Source organism: Polypterus senegalus, chromosome 17, assembly GCF_016835505.1.
Source record: "Polypterus senegalus isolate Bchr_013 chromosome 17, ASM1683550v1, whole genome shotgun sequence".
In the NCBI taxonomy this organism is placed as follows: Eukaryota; Metazoa; Chordata; class Cladistia; order Polypteriformes; family Polypteridae; genus Polypterus; species Polypterus senegalus.
This window is the reverse complement of record NC_053170.1, coordinates 35,497,639-35,520,002: the sequence shown is the minus strand read 5'-3', so window position 1 is coordinate 35,520,002 and position 22,364 is coordinate 35,497,639. Positions and strand designations below refer to the sequence as shown.

At 35.7% G+C, this 22,364-nt stretch overlaps 2 protein-coding genes and 1 long non-coding RNA gene across 5 annotated transcripts in view; 2 read left to right on the top strand and 1 right to left on the bottom strand.

Annotated features, from left to right (window-relative positions):
* dhdds (dehydrodolichyl diphosphate synthase) overlaps positions 1–9,699 on the top strand; it is a 62,783-nt gene extending 53,084 nt beyond the window's left edge. For all 3 annotated transcript variants that reach the window (XM_039739773.1, XM_039739771.1, XM_039739774.1), the window contains 3 exons: positions 2,808–2,922; positions 4,787–4,894; positions 9,240–9,699. In XM_039739773.1, the coding sequence (XP_039595707.1) occupies positions 2,808–2,922; positions 4,787–4,894; positions 9,240–9,491 (475 nt within the window). In that variant the 3' untranslated portion in view covers positions 9,492–9,699. The remainder of the gene's footprint in view (positions 1–2,807; positions 2,923–4,786; positions 4,895–9,239) is intronic.
* LOC120517444 overlaps positions 1–22,364 on the bottom strand; it is a 73,318-nt gene that overhangs the window by 48,490 nt on the left and 2,464 nt on the right. The gene's annotated exons all lie outside the window — the stretch shown is intronic.
* On the top strand, positions 12,474–17,879 carry hmgn2 (high mobility group nucleosomal binding domain 2). Its single transcript, XM_039739775.1, has 6 exons — positions 12,474–12,660; positions 15,177–15,215; positions 15,596–15,625; positions 15,815–15,862; positions 16,321–16,398; positions 16,976–17,879. Exons 1-6 carry the CDS (start codon positions 12,646–12,648, stop codon positions 17,009–17,011), a joined length of 246 nt encoding a protein of 81 aa, XP_039595709.1. The 5' UTR covers positions 12,474–12,645; the 3' UTR covers positions 17,012–17,879.

Sequence of the window (22,364 nt, the reverse complement as noted above, 5' to 3'; positions counted from 1 at the left end):
TCCCAACTACTGCCTGCATTTCTTTGGGTCTAATTTTTATTGGTAGTCATTATATAGGTCACTGTTTATTAAACTATAGGTTTCGGACATGATTATAAAGGCCAGTAGAATTGGCCAAGTTCATCCAAGTGCTAATTCTGTGGTGAGTTATACACTGCCCTTCATTTACTATTTTATTTATTGTGGTAGTATGTGAAACTACGTCATTGATGCATCACAGATTGCTTTTATTTGTATGGTATTAAAATGTAGAAAATATTCGTTATGACACTACTTACCTTCTCACACCCAGTGAAACAGTCAAGCACAGATGACTGACAAGCAAAGAACATGTATACTAAAGGATGCTAGATGAGGAAATGATATTGTCAATCTTGTGAGGTGAAGGTAACATGGTGCTACTTTGAAATGTAAAAATAAAAATCGCAGATGCAGCACAAGAATGTGGTGATTTTTGAGGTGTTATGAAGGGCAAGTGAATAGAGCTGGTGTGTATATGTTGTGTACTACAAGCAGTTTCAGTGTCCACGGGCAACCACCAAAACTTTACTTCTCTTAGTACAGTTGTCACTGAAGGTGTAAATACATAGTTTTTACATCAGGAATCTATTCCCTGTTTTCATTGATAATTACTATTTTATTAGCAATATGTTTGCATTCCATTTTTTTGTAATATTTATGTAAGAAGTGTGCTTGAATTAAAACAAAAACATTTACTGCTTTTTATTGTATGCCACTGTTATTTGTCTGTTTATGGCTCTGCTGTCATTTTGATAATAATCCTGTCCTTGGGTGGCAAAAATACCAAATTCCTTTTTTGGAGCCTCATATTAAAATGTTTAAGAAATCCCTGGTATAGAGTACTAATAAAGTAATGATAAAAGAGAACAGATTAAAAACAGTACAGATGGCTTATTCATTATGCCAGTCTTGGGTTACAGCAATTCTGCAGTTATGAACAAGTAAAAAAGTAAAAACAAGAAAATTCTTTTTCAATTAGTATCCCCTTGTTTTTTTGTTAACTTATGGAAGAAGAAAAACAGTTTTGTCACCAATTAATATGTAGCAGCTGTCACTATTTGTGGGCAATAAATAATACTATGCACTATGAACTTTTCAGTTATTTTACGCTTTCACACACGTTGCTGAATGTAACTGGCAACATGCACAGTAAGTTCAGTCACAGTTAGTGGTGACTTTCCATGCCTTTATTTTGCCTGTAAGACATGTATGCATACATTCAACATACTGTAAATACCTGTGGTTCGTTTTAATTTTAATTATTTGCTTTTTATAATGTGAAGTACATTAGTGCTTTAAAATAAGAAATAATGCATTATAAATTTTTGCCAATATTTACATTGATAGATATTTTCAGTAAAAGTTCCAACTTTAATTCTGATTGCAAATGACAGCTGGAATGAAATGTGTTTGTAATCCAGGGGCCATGTGTAAATTAAAGCAATACCTTCAGTAAATAAAAACAATACCTATATAAATAGTCTATCTCACTTGATAAATTATGATGTTTTGCTATGAAAATCTGTTCGTGTCACTCTCTGACTTTTTACATGTTTTTCAGAGTGATTTTTTGGGCACAGTGTTTGAGTATATAAAAGTGAGTCTGGGTGGGGAAAAAACACACCAATGTTTATTGGTTATTTCTTTTGTTTGGTGTGTAAAGTAAATTTGCAGTCTTAAGGTAAGAAAAATCTGCTGCACATCTTGTGAGGTATTTATATTAATTTAAATTAGCTTTCAAGGTTTAATTAATCTGTCCTCAACATAAATCTGACTCTTGTGGATTCTAATGATCAGAATGACATTGTCAACAGATGGGATCCTGAAGCACAGCATGCCATGATCATAAATGGTTTCTGAAAACTTGGTGGATATCTATCATTCTAGTTTAAGGCACAACCAAAATACTCCCAAGGCATATTGTCAATCATTTGAATTTTTGGGATAGTAGTCAATGTTCTTAGGTATGGCTGTTGTGGTCAAGTAGCCTGTATGTCAGTGCATGCTTCAGGATGATGCTTGGTCATCCATTCATAAGGGCAGTTGAATCATGCAGCAACAAAATGATGTGAAACTCACTTGTATGTCTAAACTAAAAATGTTTATGAAAAATAAATGTAGATCTTTGCAATGGCCTAGGCAAAATACAAAACAAAAACTTTTCAGATCTTTTCAAGAAACTGAAACAAGCAGTAAATTAGGATGAATGTAACTATGTTGAAATAGGTAGAATGAGTGGGACAGTATTCATCCACAGCACTGTAATAGACTGAGTAATACCTATAGAAAACATCCAGTTTAGCATTAATGGAACTAAAGAACATAATCAGGTATTTAGGACATGTAATCAATTACTTTTTAATGGAGTGTACTACAAATTGCATAAATTTCTTAAAGCATTCAAATTTTACATTATTTGCAGTGGCGTAGTATAGTGGGGCAGCAGGGGTGGCCCGCCCCGGCAAAGAATTACTGTATATTTTAGTCTTTTAAATTAAAATACCTAAATAAGGGGGCGGCAAAATTTTCCTCCGCCCTGGGCGGCTGACTCCCACGCTACGCCACTGATTATTTGACTACCCACTTTCTCTTCTATCAGGTTTTGCTTCAAGATCTGAAAATGTTAATTGTGAAAAAAGAAATATTATATAGAAAATAATAGGTGCAGATACTTTTTTATAACAATTATGCTCAAATGTAAAAATACGTTTTAGTCATAATGAACAACTAAAGCTTGTACATTAATAAAAAAAAAACAGCTCCATTTAATGTGTCCTTTATTTTAGTGACATTTCTGAGTTTTTACTGGAGAAGTGCCTCTATACAAGTAATTCACCTGATCCCGAATTGCTAATCAGGACATCTGGTGAAGTTCGACTCAGTGATTTTCTTCTCTGGCAGGTACAAAGAAAATAATTACTCATATTAACCTAGTTCATTGGTTTTTTTTTTTTTGGTTTTTTTTTTTTTGTAGATTTGAATCTACTTTGAAGAACTAGTTTGGATCTAAGTTTGAGAACCCATCTTAATTCTTTGAATTTTTGTTTATCATTGGCTGTGCTTTCAAAGTAGCAACTTCCTTTTAATATATGACATGCCTTATGGAAACTAGTATTTCAGCAGTGACATTAAGTTTATTGGATTAACAGAAAATATGCAAAATGCATCATAACAAAATCACAGGTGCATAAATTTGGGCAACCCAACAGAGATATTACATCAATACTTAGTTGAGCCTCCTTTTGCAAATATAACAGCCTCTAGATGCCTCCTAAAGCCTTTGATGAGTGTCTGGATTCTGGATGGAGGTATTTTTGATCATTCGTCTATACAAAATCTCTCCAGTTCAGTTAAATGTGATGGCTGCCAAGCATGGACAGCCTGCTTCAAATCATCCCATAGATTTTCGATGATATTCAAGTCAGGGGACGGTGACGGCCATTCCAGGACATTGTACTTCTCCCTCTGCATGAATAGCTTTGTAAATTGGTAACTGTGATTTGGGTCATTGTCTTGTTGGAATATCCAACCCCTGCGTAACTTCAACTTTGTGACTGATGCTTGAACATTATCCTGAAGAATTTGTTGATATTGGGTTGAATTCATCCGACCCTCGACTTTAACAAGGGCCCCAGTCCCTGAACCAGCCACACAGCTTCACAGCATGATGGAACCTCCACCAAATTTGACAGTAGGTAGCAGGTGTCTTGGAATGCGGTGTCCTTCTTCCGCCATGCAAATCGCTTTTTGTTATGACCAAATAACTAAATTTTTGTCTCATCAGGCCAAAGCACTTCGTTCCAAAATGAATCTGGCTTGTCTAAATGAGCATTTGTATACAACAAGCAACTCTTGTTTGTGGCGTGAGTGCAGAAAGGGCTTCTTTCTCATCACCCTGCCATACAGATGTTTTTTGTGCAAATTGCGCTGAATTGTAGAACGATGTACAGATACACCATCTGCAGCAAGATGTTCTTGCAGGTCTTTGGAGGTGATCTGTAGGTTGTCTGTAACTATTCTCACAATCCTGCACATATTCCACTCCTGTATTTTTCTTGGCCTGCCAGACCAAGGTTTAGCAGCTGTGCCTGTGGCCTTCCATTTCCTGATTACATTCCTTACAGTTGAAACTGACAGTTTAAACATCTGAGATAGATTTTTGTACCCTTCCCCTAGACCATGATACTGAATAATCTTGGTTTCCAGATTTTTTGAGAGTTGCTTTGAGGATCCCATGCTGTCACTCTTCAGGGGACAGTCAAAGGGAAGCACAGCTTGCAATTGGCCACCTTAAATACCTTTTTTCATGATTGGACACACCTGTATATGAAGTTCAAGGTGTAACGAGCTAATCCAACCAATTTGGTGTTGCAAGTAATCATTATTGAGGAGTTACATGCATTCAAATCAGCAAAATTACAAGGGTACCCAAATTTTCACATAGCCAGTTTTTCACATTCGATTTAATTCCATACAACAAAATACTGCTTCTCTTAAAATCTTTGTTCGGAAAACATCCCAGTACTCAGATGTTCCTAGGAAATGAAAGACATTTCACTGTTATCTTTTTTGTTGAAAGTAGAGTAAATTATTATGCAGGCTGAGAGGAGCTCCCAAACTTTTTCATATGACTGTATAGTCTATTCTAAATTGAGCATTGTTTCATTTTGCTTTGTAGTTTCCTTTTTTTATTTAAATCAATGCATTTAAGTGGTTATTTACTTAAGCTTTGCTTTATTATACGTGTATATGTTGTTCCTTTTAGACTTCCTATTCCTGCTTGGTATTTCAGTCAATCCTCTGGCCAGAATATTCATTTTGGAACCTCTGCGAAGCAATACTGCAGTATCAACTTAATCACTACACCCTACAGGTATTTTTGCTATGGTTTAATTCATGATTTTGGAAATTTCCAAATCTTGTATAAATATTTAACTTAAGATAATTTTGTCAAGTCTTTAAACGTAATAAAAACATCAGTTAAATTGAAATATGGAGTTTTAAATATTTGTTTTTCTTTAAAAAAAATTATTATTTATTTTAGCAAAAATGATCACTAGACCATGTATATTGTCTTAAAAAGCCGCAGCATCATATGAATGCTTTTAGGGTAAGTTTTCCAGATTATGAAAAATCCAATTCAGTTTGTTACATTATAATGAAACTGTTTACTACTTCTCCCTAAAACATGCACCCACAATACAATACATTTTACAATAATACAGCAAACACCTATAAAGCAATCTCTAATATAAAATGATATCAAATAAATAAATGAACCTAAATAAACAAACATACAACATGTATCAGACAATCCAATTAACAGTCAGGCACCAAGTAACAAACATTAGAACACTGGAAAAAACAATCAAGTAACTGAGTTATGGGGTTCTCTGTAAAGGAATCATAATCGCTGGCCAAGCAGGTAATAGCCAAGTTGACTGTTTAATGGCTCCAAGAAGTTAAAGCACAAAATGCTATGATTTGTGTGGATTGCAGCCTAGAAAACTGCTTGCTGCTTGTGTACATGAGGTCAAAGACTAGAGAGAGTGCTTTGTTTAGGTATCTTACGAAATAAATGTTTTCAGTGTACGGGAACCTAGCTCCAGCTAAACTCCAAACCACTTAAACCACCCATCACAATACCTTTTGGTCTACTAAAATACAGTTATGGTGTGTATCTTCAGAATTAAGTAAGCATGTCAGATTGACATTCCACCGACTTCTCAAGCACTCTTGAGCCACCTTCACAATATACAGTTGTGTTCAGAATAATAGTAGTGTGTTTAAAAAAGTGAATAAAACTCAAAATCCTTATAATACCTTTTATTTCCATACATGCAAATGTATTGGGAACACTGAAAATACTGTTCCAAATCAACACATGAAGAAAAATGTATCAAATTTGTGTTATTCCTTTTCAGAAAGTGAAGAAAAGGGAATATTAGACTGTTAAAAAAAATATCAGTGTCTGCAGTCTTCTTTACAAACTCATATTTTTACTATATAAACTGAAAAATGTTTCAAGATTTTGCTTTCCTTTGAATCACTGAACTAATATTTAATTGTATAACCACTGTTTCTGAGGATTGCTGCACATCTGTGTTGCATGGAGTCAACCAACTTCTGGCACCTGTGAACAGGTATTCCAGCCCAGGATGATTGGAACTACATTCCACAATTCTTCTGCATTTTTTGGTTTTGCCTTAGAAACAGCATTTTTGATGTCACCCCACATCTTTTCTATTGGATTAAGGTCTGGGGATTGGGCTGGCCACTCCATAAGTCAATCTTGTCCTACTTCAAGGGCATTTCCTCTTCGGCATAAGGCAACATGACCTCTTTAAGTGTTTTGAGGTATTCACAATGATCCATGATTTCTAGTAAGTGATAAATTCCAAATGGAGTATTGCGACGACTGCGGGAAGGCCTGTGCGCTGGAACTGGGGAGTCCTCTACAGGGCATATTTAGCCTGAGCCTGGAACAGGGGTGAGCCCCGAGGCTTTGGAAAACATCTTACATCACCCTAGTCCCAAAGATACCACGTCCTAGTGAGCTGAATGACTTCTGGCCTGTTGCTCTGACGTCACATATGATGAAGACCATGGAGCGGCTGCTGCTTCACCACCTGAGGCCACAGGTCCGCCACGCCCTCGATCCTCTGCAGTTCGCATACCAGGAGAAGGTGGGAGCGTAGGATGCCATCATCTATAGGCTACACCGATCCCTCTCCCACTTGGACAGAGGCAGTGGTGCTGTTAGAATTATGTTTTTGGACTTCTCTAGCACCTTCAACACCATCCAACCTCTGCTCCTTAGGGACAAGCTGACAGAGGTGGGAGTAGACCCACACCTGGTGGCATGGATCGTGGACTATTTTACAGACAGACCTCAGTATGTGCGTCTCGGGAACTGCAGGTCTGACATTGTGGTCAGCAACACAAGAGCACCGCAAGGGACTGTACTTTCTCCGGTCCTATTCAGCCTATGTACATCAGACTTCCAATACGACTCGGAGTCCTGCCACATGCAAAAATTCGCTGATGACACTGCTATTGTGGGCTACATCAGGAGTGGGCATGAGGAGGAGTATAGGAAGCTAATCAAAGACTTTGTTAAATGGTGCGACTCAAACCACTTACACCTGAACACCAGCAAGACCAAGGAACTGGTAGTGGATTTTAGGAGGCCCAGGCCCCTCATGGATCCCGTGATTATCAGAGGTTACTGTGTGCAGAGGGTGCAGACCTATAAATATCTGGGAGTGCAGCTGGATGATAAATTGGACTGGACTGCCAATACTGATGCTCTGTGTAAGAAAGGTCAGAACCAACTATACTTCCTTAGAAGGTTGGTGTCTTTCAACATCTGCAATAAGATGCTGCAGATGTTCTACCAGATGGTTGGGGCGAGTGCCCTCTTCTACACGGTGGTGTGCTGGGGAGGCAGCATAAAGATGAAGGATGCCTCACACCTGAACAAAATTGTTAGGAAGGCAGGCTCTAGTGTAGGAATGAAGCTAGACAATTTAACATCTGTGGCAGAGCGACGGGCGCTAAGCAAGCTCCTGTCAATCATGGAGAATCCACTGCATCCACTGAACAGTGTCATCTCCAGGCAGAGAGGAGTAGCGTCAGTGATAGACTGCTGTCACTGTCCTGCTCCACTGACAGACTGAGGAGATCGTTCCTCCCCCACACTATGCGACTCTTCAATTCCACCCGGAACGCTAACATTATTCAAAGTTATTGTCTGCTTTTACATGCATTTTTTATTACTCTTTAATATTGTTTTTTGTATCGGTATACTGCTGCTGGATTATGTGAATTTCCCCTTGGGATTAATAAAGTATCTATTCATCTATCTGTCTATGTAAATAGGCCTGACAACATAGTATGAGAAACATACCCATATTGTGATACTTGCTCTACCATGCTTCACTGTCTTCACATTATACTGTGGCTTGAATTCAGTGTTTGGGGGTCAGTGGCCTCCTAGACCCACAAAAAACAATCTTGCTTTCATCAGTCCACAAAATGTTGCGCATTTCTCTTTAGGCCAGTGAATTTGTTCTTTGGCAAATTGTAAACTCCTCAGCATGTCCTTTTTTTCAACAATTCACAGATAACTTTAAACTTTCTTTGATCTTCCTGGAGCTGATTTTTGGCTGAGTCTTTGTCATTTTGGATATTCTTCAATCCATGGTAGTTTTCCATTTTCTTCCACGTCTTTCAGGTTTTGGTTGCCATTTTAAAGCATTTGTGATCATTCTAGCTGAGCAGCCTATCATTTTCTGTACTTCTTTGTATGTTTTCCCCTCTCCAATCAACATTTTAATCAAAGTACGATGTTCTTCTACACAATTTCTGGAACAACCCATTTTACTTAGATTTTCAGGGAGAAATTCACTATAACCAGCATGTACAACATTTGCTGCCTTCCTTCCTTAAATAAAGGCTACATTAATTGAACCACACTCTGCTATTATTTTGAATTTGCCTTTTTCAATTAATGATTCAATTGCACAGAATCAGCAGCATTCATGTCATTACTGTTGAGTCTGTTGCTTTTCTATTACTCTACTCCACCTACTAGTAAATTATTGCCATGTAGAAATATAATTTCTACCAAAAACAGTAATTGGTAAGGTTAGTGATGTTGGACACCTATTATTTTGAACACAAAACTGTAAGTGATGTTCAGAGACCATAAGAAAGGATGGCAGACCCTTTGGAACTTAAAAACTACCCACTTTTACCACAGTAAGATTACTAATGTCAATAGGAACATGACTCTGTTCATCTGTTCTTAATTTTGTAAGCAAATGTTTTGCTGCACCATTCATTGAGAAAGTTAATTTCCTGTAGAGAGCCTTGACATTTTTGGTAATCAATTCCACTGTCATTGTGTCATCATCAAATTTGAGAAGTTTGTATAATATTTGGCAACATAGTTATATGTGTACCTATTTTCACCTTTTGATTATTAGAAACCTTAATGTTTACAGTCATTCACTTCCATAATCTTCTTCTACTATATCTGTGGATAAGACAGGAACCATACTTTATTCAAATACATCAATTGCATGTGACCGTTTTATTTTAGATGCTTTTATTGTCAAAGCTGAATTGAAACAATTAACACTGATAATTTTCAAGATTTGAGAAATGTGTGCCATGAGTTCTGTCTTGACAAAACAATACTGTTTTCTTTACAGAGAGCTAGAGAGGTCCATAAAGAAGAACAGGTACTGGAGCAGTTGGAAGCAGATCGTTCTTGTGTAGCTGACCTGCTGCAGCAAGATGGAACAGGAAATCTATTGGATCCACAGTCCAAAAAGGATTTACTACAGAAATATACTGCTGAGCGAGAGAAGAGAATCCATTGTTTTCTAAACATTTTGCAAGAAAAAAGAAACAACTTTTTTGTAGAATTAAACAAGAATTCCTTGGCTTCTGCCAAGGCATAATTGCTGTGTAGCCAAAAAAAACTACAGTGAACCACTTCAGTAGTGAAGTGCTCTTTATTAAAAAAAATGTATTAATGTAAAATAAAATTGTTACCCCTATGGGGAAAGAAAATAAGTAGACTAAACCATTCATTAAAATAATCCTGAGGTATTGAAGGGTACAGAAAGTTAATGGCTACGGTATACAAAAATAAATTTATATTCAGGATTTACATGTTCAGAACAACTTTGTTCTTCACACCACTAAACGGTATATGCCATAACAGTAAATTCTTTGGTATTGAAAGATAAAAAGATGATTACAATTAGTTGTTTTGTTTTGTTTGCTTCTAGTAGAAATTGGGTTATAGTTTACCATCCTTTTAACTCATGCGGTGATCTTTTTTTATTATTTTAATGAAAATTAGGCAACTTTATTATTATGAGATATAACATTTTGGAGCATAGATGAGTTTCTGCATTAGTGTTTTAATACTGGAAACTCCTCTACGGTAGTGTTTGTTTTGCAGCTTTTCAGCAAAAATGTTCAACTCATCTCTTTGTGAAAACATGCTCATTAGGATAGCCAGTTTAGTTATGTTAAGAATTTATTTTAAGCCAATTATTAAGGTATGTAGTAATGTAGACAAGTGTCTTTTAAACAGTATTTTATGCAGTTATTGTGTACTGAACACTCATCAAGTAATCGAACTACATGAATGAAATACTGTATGTGTGACTTGATATATATATTTAATTTTGAAGCTGATGGAGTCTTACAAGTAAAAAGGAGGATTTTGTGATTCATTACAGCAAAACTGAAGATGAGTAGAAGACATGGCACAGTAATTTAATTTCGATGGGTGGTATCAGAACAGTTTTTCAGACCCTCGCACAGTATCTGAACAGCATGAATTATATTGAAAATAGCAGGTAAATGTAATTAATCTTTCAGGGTAGTTTGATTTTCAGAGTGTGTAGCTTTAGTTGCAGCATTTTACGTACACTACCGTCTGGTGTTAAATATATATATATATATATATATATATATATATATATATATATATATATCACCATTCAGTCTTTGAATATTTGCTATAAATCAGTTGTCCAAGTAATTAATGCAGCATTTGATTCATACAGTAAGTATGCATTGACTGTTAAATATAGATGTATTTTAATACTGAAGAGAAATTGCTGCATATGTGTCAGTACAAACAAACTTGCAGTAAAATAATTGGAATACTTTTTAGTTTGGATTCCCGTATTCCTCCTAATATGTATGGTTATGGTGTAATCCTAATTAGTACAAAGTATAGTTTTAGGATTATATTTGATGTGTGGAAGACCACACAGATTAGATGTTACTTATTGCATAAATTAAAAAAAATACTTTATGGAAACATTTTTTAAAAGAACAGTTTACAATGTTTATTATTTGTATATTAACATTGTAATATGGTAGAAAGAAATGCAGCCAATATATTTATAAGATGTAAAGACTATTTTAAAACGCACAAGAGAATAATCAATGTTCAGTAATTACCCACTTCTGTTATACTGCATATATTTACTGAACCAATATAATCGAATTCAGGAGTACAGATCTGAAAGAAACCAAGCAGTAAATACAGACTTTCTAAACCAAAAAACATTTTTTAACTAAATGAAAAATATGTACATTAAAAAAACTACCATAAGCATTAGAAGTATAATTCTTCCAGATCATTGTAGAAAACGTTTTTAACTCAATTTTACGTTTTACTACAAATTTTAACCATACTACATAAATCAGGTAACTCTTTCAAAAGTATGTAAAAATATACGTTTTGTACTCGCGGGTATTCACAGTTAATATTTCGTCTTTATCATCATTTTGATAACATTGTAAATTTTAACGCAAAAAGAATACCGGTCTCTTTTTGATGCATTTCGGAGAATTTCCAGAGCTTGTGTTTAGTACCTTTCACACCCATAACAGAAGGTAAAACGTTGTGTATAATCATGCCCTTTTTTGAACTCGATTATTCTAAAGCAGGGGGTCCGAGGCTATACCAGCAATAAAGGACACAAAAATGTCAAATCGCAAATTGAGTGGGAGATTACAAAGCAGAAGAACCTCTATTTTTGGATTCCGATTTTAAGCATGTTGCTACTGAGAGAAAATGTTAAACTTCCATACTATTTCTACTGAGTACAATGACGTATGAACAAGCTTGAAAACAGTAAACCTCATAGCACATAAACGGGTGATGCACATCTTAACATACGAAGGCGAGGGTACAATCGTAAACGAGTACTGCGGCACAATGGTCGTATTAAATCAAAAGGTTAAATGGGGGCTGGCCAAAAATTGGCATTAAACAGTTGAACGATCAAAAAAAAAAACTTAAAACCACTGCAGTTTAACAGTAGTTCATTCCTTCTGTCTTCATGGCTCACGGGTGGGGTTTTTGTTTGCATAGTTTGTGTCATTGTAAAGTATCCTGCACTACTGATAAAACTGTTATAGGTACCTTTCATTTTTGGTTCTCTGTTTAATAAGGCGTATGGCGCCATACACCACCATTTCATTCACGCATAATTTATTGTATATGCATTTTATTGTATAGAAGTAGGAACTGTAAAGGAAATGCATTTAGCAGGTTGAATCTTTCACCATTTATTGCCGACATAACGTTTCGGCTTCCGCCTTCTTTGCCAATCTTACTCGGCGGGATGGTAAACTGATGCTATTATCTCTAAACTGTATGAACTTGGGGCCCGTTTTTGTAGTGTCTTGCTCTGAGGACACATGAATTGTCTCGAAGGAAGGAGACAGGCGGTACATGACCTGATAGCTTTTCTTTGTACGTATCAAGCACCGACGAGCCGGACATCAGTTTCCCCATTTCTAAAACCCTACTATACATGCATCCGCTAGCGCTGCCTTAAACGAGTCTCCTGTCTCTTTAAGAAAACTGCTACACCCACTAGCATGTGATGTGATTTGTATCCAATGTCTGTTTGCGGGATGTAAAAATCTGGTTGGAACCGGTTTTTCCATCTTATATTTCTATATAAAAACTTTATAAAAAAGATACGGCCATTATTTTACATTTAAGAGAAACCATCGTCTATATCTGCTTGTTCTGTCCTTCCGATTATTTTGCGTCTCCTGTAGAAGCCGCGCACAATGCCTAAAAGAAAGGTGAGTATAGACGGCACCCTACGGTGGATTCGTAAAACTATGAATGCATTTAGTCGACTCGCGCAAAAAATATGAATTATCAGTATGAGCAAATTCTCGATTTTCTGTGTTTGCAAGTCTTTGTCAAAATCGCTTTGCACAAAAATGCATGCACCTTTTGCCCATCGTTTATTAAAAACTAAACTTCAGTGCGCATATTTGCGTGCTTAAGTTGAAATTTGTAAACAATGCTTTCGTTTTTTTAATTATTATTGACGTTATCAGACATAGTACGCGTGTCCGGTGCATGTGCTAATTGTGTGTAAATGTTAAGGTTTGTTCCGTTATGTATTTATCATTATTCAAAGTGAAAAATACTGCCAAGGGCACTTGTCGCTTGACGAGAAATAGTTGTATACTGAAAGAGTAGGGTATTATGAACTAAAACTAGCACGAAAGGTCGATATAGTCAAGTGTGCAAATAAGGTTTGCAGGTCCGTTACGCTCCCGACTGTGACTGCACAGTTGCGCACTGGTTTTCCCACAAATCAGGCGAACAACGGGACAGGCTTAGAGCACTGTGACTTTGGGACGGGGCGCTTGTACTGTCTCCACATAAAGTCAAAACGCTTCGTCGGTGCATTTATTAAACGTGTAAAACAAATAAGCGAGCTTGACAAGGGCCAAATTGTTGATTTACGAGAGATCGGTTGAAAATCAGTCCACCACACATCGCGTCTTGTGTTGGTTATACAGATGTGACACTGGGACGGTGGCGGCTGTGGGGACGCTTTTACGTTCCCCGAGAAGGATCTGGGAGGCCGGAAGGAACAAAACGAGAGAAGCGGAGAATAGTGCAAAAGGCAGTCGATGCGATTTAAGCAGCGCTCTCCACCATCCACATAATTGTGGACCCCAGTAACTGATCGGGTAACACCTCGGACCATAGGCCGACCAATCGAAGGGGTGGGACACCATTCACAAGTGACCATTAACACGTCTGACTTTGACCGCTATACATTGTCTACTCTGTTTGGTATAATTTTGTGCTAATTATGTGATGTATCAAAGGCCCAGAGTTCGTTCGTATCCGAAATCGAGAATTATAGCTCGAACCGGTGTCTCTTAACATCCCTTCCACGCCTCCCTGGCTTTTCCAAACAGTCTCATTTCCAGCTGCCATCTTTGTTATTGTTGTCTAGTCTTTAGACTAGCGAAGTGGATCGGTGTCATTTTATAGCAACAGTGGATATTGCATTGACAGATTATTATATCCAACTTAACGCTTAAATAATTAATTTATAATATGCCAACAATGTCCGTATTGAAAAAAATTGTAATTTTGACATAACCGTTTAAGAAACCGTGGGCGTCTTCGGGTGACATTTCCTTTAATGTAAGTGATTCCGTGAAATAGTTATTTTTTACAGTTTTGAACGTTTAGTTGATGTTAAACGCATCGACAATATTTTTCTCATGAAAACGTATGGTTTTAGTGCCCCGTGTTCTGCTTTGACCATGCGTCTGTCTTCTATGTGCCCTGCCCCCTCCCCTTTCCTCCTCTTCTGCTGTGGAGCGCGTGCGCTGGTCAAGGGGGGTGGTGCTTCATTGCGCCTTGGCACATTTAAATTTAAATACAGGCGGGAAAATTGTAACCGTCAAAAATCCGCCGCTATTGTATTTCAAAGCATAGGCGTGCATCATATTTAAATTAAGTATGTAATATCGAAGCACATATTTACTTGACTTCGCCAACATTCGGTTTACAGAAGCATCGGGCATGTGGGGGCGTGTGGCGCATTGTGCGCATGGGCGCAAAAATTTGAATTCAAATATAGGCGGGAGAAATTTGACCGCCAAGAAATTCGCCGCCAACGTATTCCGGAAGTGACGCAAGTGGGTGTAAATCCGGAGTTGCTCCATCTAAATAAGGCAAATAACAAACCGCTATATGAAATAGCTGTTTGCTACCTGTTATTGTTATGGTTTACAGGAATAGCGCTCAATAATTACCTGCAGTGTTTTTTTTCCATTATTTCAGAACTGTCACACTGTTACGTTAAATGGCACGTTTGGCTTATAATTGAGCACATGAATAAAACTAGTAAAGCCCAAATACTATACAGTCAATAACTATTTTTACTTTATACCGTAACACTATTACTTGCGGAACAGATAAATATTAATTGAATTAGTTTTGAAAATAATCTAGTTTGACACACATTTTAAACATTAAGTGCAAGTCGTTTTTTTAAGTGTTGACTGTTATGCTAATGGTTATTTGTGAAATGTATAGCTACCCAGAAAAAAAGGGATAGTGGGAATAAGTTTACACTAAATTACTGAGAATTGATTTTTAGATCAAATGTATTCTGTCCTTAGATGTTTGTTCTTTTACTCTGTAGATGTCAGTGAAGCACTTGTGTACCTGACATTTATTTTCAGAAAGAAGCAAGCATTACTTTTTGCATGCAAGTGAAATGTTTTTAGTGTATTTGAGGAGTTTGTATTAAAATCAGCTATATTCTCTATTTTAGGCTGAAGGTGATGCCAAAGTTTCCAAGGCTAAGCAGGAGGTATGTATTAATGATTTATTAAAAAAACGAATAAATTGTCTACTGTAAATGAAAGTATTAGTCCACAGCATTTTGTTGAACCAGCTAATTACAACTGTTATTTGACTCCTGTTTTTTATCAGTTAAAAACATTATTCTTTCTAATTAGTATGCAACAGTTAATAAGCATTTACATCTGCAAAGATGATGTTTTATAGTCCTTAATCTACCTACCATTGATTAGATTAACTATTAACTGCAAAGGGAAATTTAGATCCTTACAGAAGTAATCTGTATTCTACAAAATTCTTTCAGGATTGCCATATTTGTATTATGCAATTCTACAAAGTAATCTCATGTTGTTTTGTACAAAAGTAATTTATTTTACTTTTCTTCTTCAGCCTGCAAGGCGGTCTGTAAGGTTGTCAGCTGTGAGTATAATTGAATTTTAAATTATCCTTAAACCTTATTTAATGTTTTGTTTTTGCTTCTTCCTTTTCTCATGTTTATTATTTAAGTTATATATAGTATTTCCTTTTTTGCAGGTCTGTGCTATGCCTTTTGTTTTTTTTGCAAAGTTAAGAATTCCAAAAATAATATTGATACATTTCTTGTTGCAGAAACCACCCCCTCCCAAACCAGAGCCAAAAAAGAAGGCAGCACCTAAGGTAAGACTATCTATTTTTAAACTTGATAGGCCGTGATCTTCTATTTAGTGTTTAATGTTTGGAATAATTAAGTTGTTTCCTACCCAAAGTAAATATTTAACACACCTGTTTCTTGTATGATATTGTAGTTGATTTAACCAGAATTGCAATTAATATTATTTATATAATAATGATTTGCTTTTTTGCCATGTCAGGCAGTTACTGGTTACACTCACTGACAAGTTTTAAATTCACCATGACACTCAATCTGTATGTGCTTTGAGATGTCAACGGAAAACTAGAGGATCTTGGAAGGCTCCATTCACACATAAGAATACGCACACCTCACCTAGATAGTGACCATTCCATGATTCATACTGTGTGGCCCTGTGGTTGGAGTTGCAAATCTATGGAGTGCAGTGTGCTTTTAGGTAATCTGAGTTTGCTGTTGGTTAAAGTTTTCTGTACACTTTTAACAGAAGGCTGTTAAAGGAAAGAAGGGCAAGGCTGATGCTGGAAACAATCCTGCTGAAAATGGAGATGCCAAGTCAGATCAGGTGAATAATTATGTATTTACATGTAACAAGTGTGTTTGTTTAGCAAACTGTAAATACAGTGCAGTGAACTTGAGAATTGGGGGAAGAAGCAATGTCAAATTCCTATTTTTTAAAGTATAGCAAGGGTGGTGAAAAATTAGAAAGGCGACTTTATTTGGAGGGTCTAATAGAAACTGTATGTTTTTGTATACAGTGATTTGTAAGTTGCCACACTTGTAAGATTTTCAGAAGTGCATGTTAGCTGAATAGTCTAAATGCAGTGACTCTGTTAGCCTAAATGTAAGGGTAATACACTTATTTTAAAAACAAAAATCAATCTCTTCAGTTGTTGAAGTGTATGCAGCAGACATATTACCTACTGAGAGTATATTGTCTTTTGAAACTAGGATATTAAATTTTGAGTTTTGCTTGCTGAATTATCATATGTCTTACTGGACTACTGAAATAAGTTCTAAACTGGAAAAGTAAAGTATGTTATAAATAGAGAGGCTAGGGTGAGAATTGGTCCTAGTCCTTCATTAATACATCATATCATGTAAAAAAAATTCCATTAACATTTTGATGGCTTCTTTTTCAGGCACAGAAGACTGAAAGCACTGGAGATGCCAAGTAAACTGCGTGTGATCTTTTGATAATTCTGTGTACTCTTGGTGACTGTACAGTTTGAAATAACTATTTTTTATCCAGTTTTATATAAAAAAAAAGGTTGTTAGATTTCCATTGTTAGTTTCCTACATTTTGTTGTACTGAACCATTGTGTTGCATAAGGGTTTTCTTTTTTATTTCATTTTTCAATGCCATTGTGTTGTTTTTGTTGTTTTTTTTTTTTTTTTTTTTTTGACATTCTGTAAACTCCGTCCATGACATGCTACATTAGGTCTCCCCCTTTTTTTTATTAAACATTAATCTTTAGAAGTTCAGTAGTGTTTTTTTTTTCTTTTGTTTTGTTTTTTGTTTGTTTTTTTTTAACTCCTTAATCTAATTGTAAGGCAGCTAATGTGGTATTCTTTGGGTTATTCTTTTAGGGTAACGCCAAATCCTCCCCTTTTTGTGTAATTCTAGTACATAATGATTTAAAGCTGTGCTAGTATTTGAATAGAACATGAGTTTAAAGTGTGAATTTTCTCTCCCCGTTTTAAAATGAATATGTAATACTCTGATTGCTTCTGTATTGCTTATAATTTTATTTTGGTTGAAACTCAAGTGGTGGTTGTCTTTATATATTAAAAATCAATCTTAAAGGCTTGCATTAATAAAAAAAAAAATAATGTTTGACTTAATTATCTGGAGTTTTCTCCAAACCTGTACTGTATATGAAGGACCTTATTTCCTTATGGGCTAAAATAATGTAGGGGTCACAAAATTCTGGGCTTCAATTAAAGTCCGGAAGTGTGGTATGAGATGGTGCTTTTAGCATTTATGGACTTGTGTTATCACAAGTTTTCAAATAAACTATATGTTTTCATAGTACAACAAGCTTATATTTTGCTTTTCTGGATCTCTGCTTTGGTCCTAGTTGATTTTAAGGTTAGGCAGTAAGCTTTACTGTATGGCAAGTTTTGCTTAAAATACATTTAAAATGTATACATTTGTTAACCTGCATGTAATCACTTTGCTATGGGAGTCTATTTTATACGGGAAACAAAATTTACTTTTCAATTATGCTTTTTTAATATTTTAAATTGACATATGAAGAGACTTTTAAAAGAAATAATCCATTTTATGAATATCATCAAAATAATTGTCTGTTTCTTACATTATACACTTTTTCTGTCTTAAAATGACGTGTGCATCTTCCTATTACAACCTAATATTGGAAAATGTACAAGTATACTCCCAGATGGAAAATATGCAGTCTAATAATAATTATCTTTATTTACATATTGCTTATAAGTTTGGCTTCCAGACAGAATTCTGAGTTTCTTAAAAGAGTAGGATATTCAAAGGGTAATATTTTTGAGGAGCAGTAGTGAAAGGAGAGCAGCCAGCAAATATGGTGCCTGGTATTTTTGCTGCATATGTACCAAGACTACACAACCCGTTCGCTAAGTTAGCATTTATTTTTTTCTTTGCTAAGTATCTGAGTTGAGTAATACTATGGAAAGTGATGAAACATTATTTTTTTCTAGTTTTTAGTACTATAATGGATTAAGGTACACTTACTGCTACTACAGTTAAGTGCATGCTTTCATTAACCTTAAAGAGGGTATCTTCATTGTCTTATAAGTAAAGCACACTACAGTTAAGAAGATAATGATTATTTACTTTGCAAGTTATATGTTGAATGCCTGAACTCAGTACCTCTTACTGTACCTTAAGAAGTGCTTCTTTTTAACTGCCAAAAACAGCTGTTTACAAATGCTGTTACCAACCCACCCACCCCATGCAAGGTCCCAAAACACATTTCAGTGCATCACAGCATCTGTGGGAAAAATATAAATGTACATATAATATATTACAATGCATGTTATTTATGGTTGTTAACTGGAGCAATCAGGAGAAGCAAAAACTACTAATGTGCAATCCTTACATAATAAAGAAGTACTAAATGGATGTGTGAATGGAGATTTGTTAAGTATCCAACCAGGCCTCCAGAAATGAAAACTCTCAGATTCTGCATCAAAGTATAAAAGTAAATGAAAGCAACAATTGTTGGTCAGTAGGTCTGCACAAAGATTAGTTCTGCTGTCTCAGCTCCACTATCCTGTGTTTGATACCAGTACCTTAATCTTATCTTTGGATTTTATGTGTTCTACCAATGTGTGGGTAGGTATTCACTCCATATCCCAAAAAGGTGTGTAGGTCAAGTTCATTGATTCTGAATTGACTTTGTAAGGTTGCATGTGTGTATGAGTTGTGCATTTGATAGACTAGAATTTTGTATAGGGCTGCTTCTTCTACCTTGGGCCCTATGTTGCTAGAATAAGGCTGTAAACCCCCACAACTCTAAATTGAGTTAAGCAGGTTTGAGAATGCCCTGTTTTAAAGGTTCAAAGTTGCAATATAGATTTAACAGCTTTTCAAAAAACTCAATATTAGATCAACATATTCTGTTTTAGGTCCTGTAATTAACAATATTCTCACTAGAGGGTACTATAACGGTATAGTAAAGGTGCAACTTTGATGCTGTTTTGTTTGCTAGCAGCATAAGAAACAGGATCAGGACAGCAAGTTTAATGAAAATGCTGTGCACATTGTTTCTTCTTATGCTTTTCCTAAAAGTATAGAATAGCTTTTTTTTTTCAATAGCATTAACATTGAATTAGGGACTCTTAAATTTTCTAGCTTGTTACTGTATTGTTTTGACTAAGCATTTGTTATACAGAAAAAAAAAATACATTCCCGTGCCTGTTAAATCAAATTCAGGGTTGTCAGAACCCATCTTGGCAGCACAGGGTACATGTTTGGAAACAAGCCTGCACAATGTGACAGTACACCAGAGAGCACTTACACTCACATTAGGAACAATTTAAAATCACAAGTTAACCTGACCTGTGTTTGGAAGCAATACTGAAGTACCCTGATGAAAACCCTATGCAGAGAGACCTGGTATAAAATTGAAACTTGGGAAATTTTGTCTTTGATACAGTAGTACTATCCATTTTGACACTGCTGCACTGGTGAAACAAAATGGACTCTATTCTTCTTAATTGATATTTTGTCTGTGGAGTTTGCTCCTTTTAATTGTATCCAGATACTGACAATTGGTGATAAAATACAAGTGTAAAGTGTACTAATTAGCACATAAATGAATGTGAACCTGAAGTAGTTGCTCCCCTTTAGCATTAAATGTCATTTGCACCTCTTGTCTGCACTGCTCATCACTAACTGTCAGCATATAAATGTATTTAAAGGAGCACTGTCTGATTGTTTAAAGCTATAATAAAAGTGAAATTTCCTTTGAAGGTAATTATCATACTAGAGCTCTTTTCTGTTTGCAAAATAAGAGGAGGAAAAAAGGGCTAGATACTTGAACAACTGGATGCATTAGACATGAGAGTGACTCATTGATTTGTGAAACAGAATAAAAACCTGTAGCAACAGTGGTACCTCAGGACTAAATGTGAAAACCACTGAGCCTGACAGAATATATTGTGTTTTGTTTCAAAAGCTGTTGCATCAATGCAGAACTACAAGTACAAATTAACTTCCCATTTTAAGGATTTTGGCAAAAAAGCTTTGATTATATTCACAACAATTAACTTCATTCCCTGAAGTCCAGTAAGACTTTGCTTTTTTAATTAATACAGAAAGGGTAACATTGTACAGTAGTACATTGGCTAGTGCAGCTACTTCATAGCTCTAGGGGCAGGGATTTGATACCTTACATGGTCAATATCAATGTAGTACATACACGATTATGTGACTGCATTGGACTGGCTAGTGAACTTTGTTAGGTGTGCTTGTGTTTTAACAAGAGAATTAGACATAAAGGCCAGACTCCAAAAATAGATGGATTTCTTTTAAACTTGTTTAATATTAAAACACAATTTGATAAGCACTGAGATAAGTGGGAATGTCTGGTGACTCAAGACACTGGATTCTAACTGTAATGTCACTTAAACCTGTCTGTGCTTCAGTTGTAGAAAAAAAATAAGTTATGATGACATTTGTTTGTGAAGTGTAATGAGATAATACTCATCATAGAAAGGTCATGTATTAAATGACTGGCAGTTTATTTAGCAGCATTTTAGAATACACTGTCATTTATGCTGGTACCAGTTGCATGTTATCACTGATAAAAACAAGTAGGATAACAAAATAAATAAAAGTTTATAAACATAATAGGAAGGGTTGTCTGTCATGCAAAAACTCACAAACCACTGGGCCTTGAACTTTGATCTTAATTGAGAGCTTCTGCAATAAAATGTGCAACACCAACCCAAGTACTAGAGGTAATGGCTATCTTGGCATTTGAAATTGGGCATTGGGTTAGTTTCACCTGTGGCTGACCGGAAAAGAACAGGAAAACAACTGCAGTGACATCTACTGACAATAAAGAACATTACACAGGTCTACTGATCCGTTTTCATCACAGACACAAATAATGCAATCTAACATAGTCATATACAGTGTTAGGGCATGAAAATGGTGGCATCCCTGGCACAGTGACCCAGGGTACTGTATTTTGTAAGAAGTGAATGAACCACCTTTCTTTGAAGACTGGATGTTTGAGTGTTTCCTAGTTCTTACTAAAAAAAAGACGAAAATGAGTCATGTATACTTAATAGGCTATTACAACAACACACTAGAGGATTCATTTTGTATACCCACTAATCCTAGCAGTAGAACAATAACTTGCCTTATTCATTTCTTGTCCAACTAGGCCTACTCCTCACTGTACAAGCGAGAAGTCAAAACAATACATTTAATTTTTAAAAAGTGTCAAATTAAAAACAGGAATTTGATTTTAATCTATTGGAGCAAACCCTGCAACCACAGCTGGAACTTCAGAACAAACTCAGAATCACTCTTGAACTATAATATATTATTTCAGACACTGATTATTAAACTTCTAAACTGCTTAAAATTTGTTTAAGAGGAAAATCGGCTGTTTGAATGGTAAGAATCATGTTGAACCCTACAAGGAGTCTGACATTTGCCTGTGACAAAATAGGCACTCTTATTGTCCACCCTAACAAATATCATGATAAAACTTCAATAGTTTTGCCCAATTCCTGTTTTTAACTGAAGGAATTTATAATGAGGTTATAAATATTATATTAGTTTTCCAACTGTTGTGGTGTAGTATCCACCAGTCATTTCAGGGGAAACTGTTGTGAATGCAAATTTAATTGCAAGCCTCTGTATCTACAAAGCACAGTCTCGTTTTGTTTGTTCCTTAAGCAGTTTTTTTTTTTTTTTCCCAAATACAGTCTTGAAATCTGGCACACAGCTACTTTTCACCAAAAATCAGATTTTGGCATATAACTTTTTTCCTTGCTCACCCTGGGGGTGGTAGGGTA

Bases quoted from the DNA above. Each gene is read 5' to 3' on its own strand.
- hmgn2 (XM_039739775.1), top strand. The intron at 15,216-15,595 runs GTATGTATTAAT...TTTCTTCTTCAG, and splicing joins TTTCCAAGGCTAAGCAGGAG to CCTGCAAGGCGGTCTGTAAG. The intron at 15,626-15,814 runs GTGAGTATAATT...TTCTTGTTGCAG, and splicing joins GGTCTGTAAGGTTGTCAGCT to AAACCACCCCCTCCCAAACC.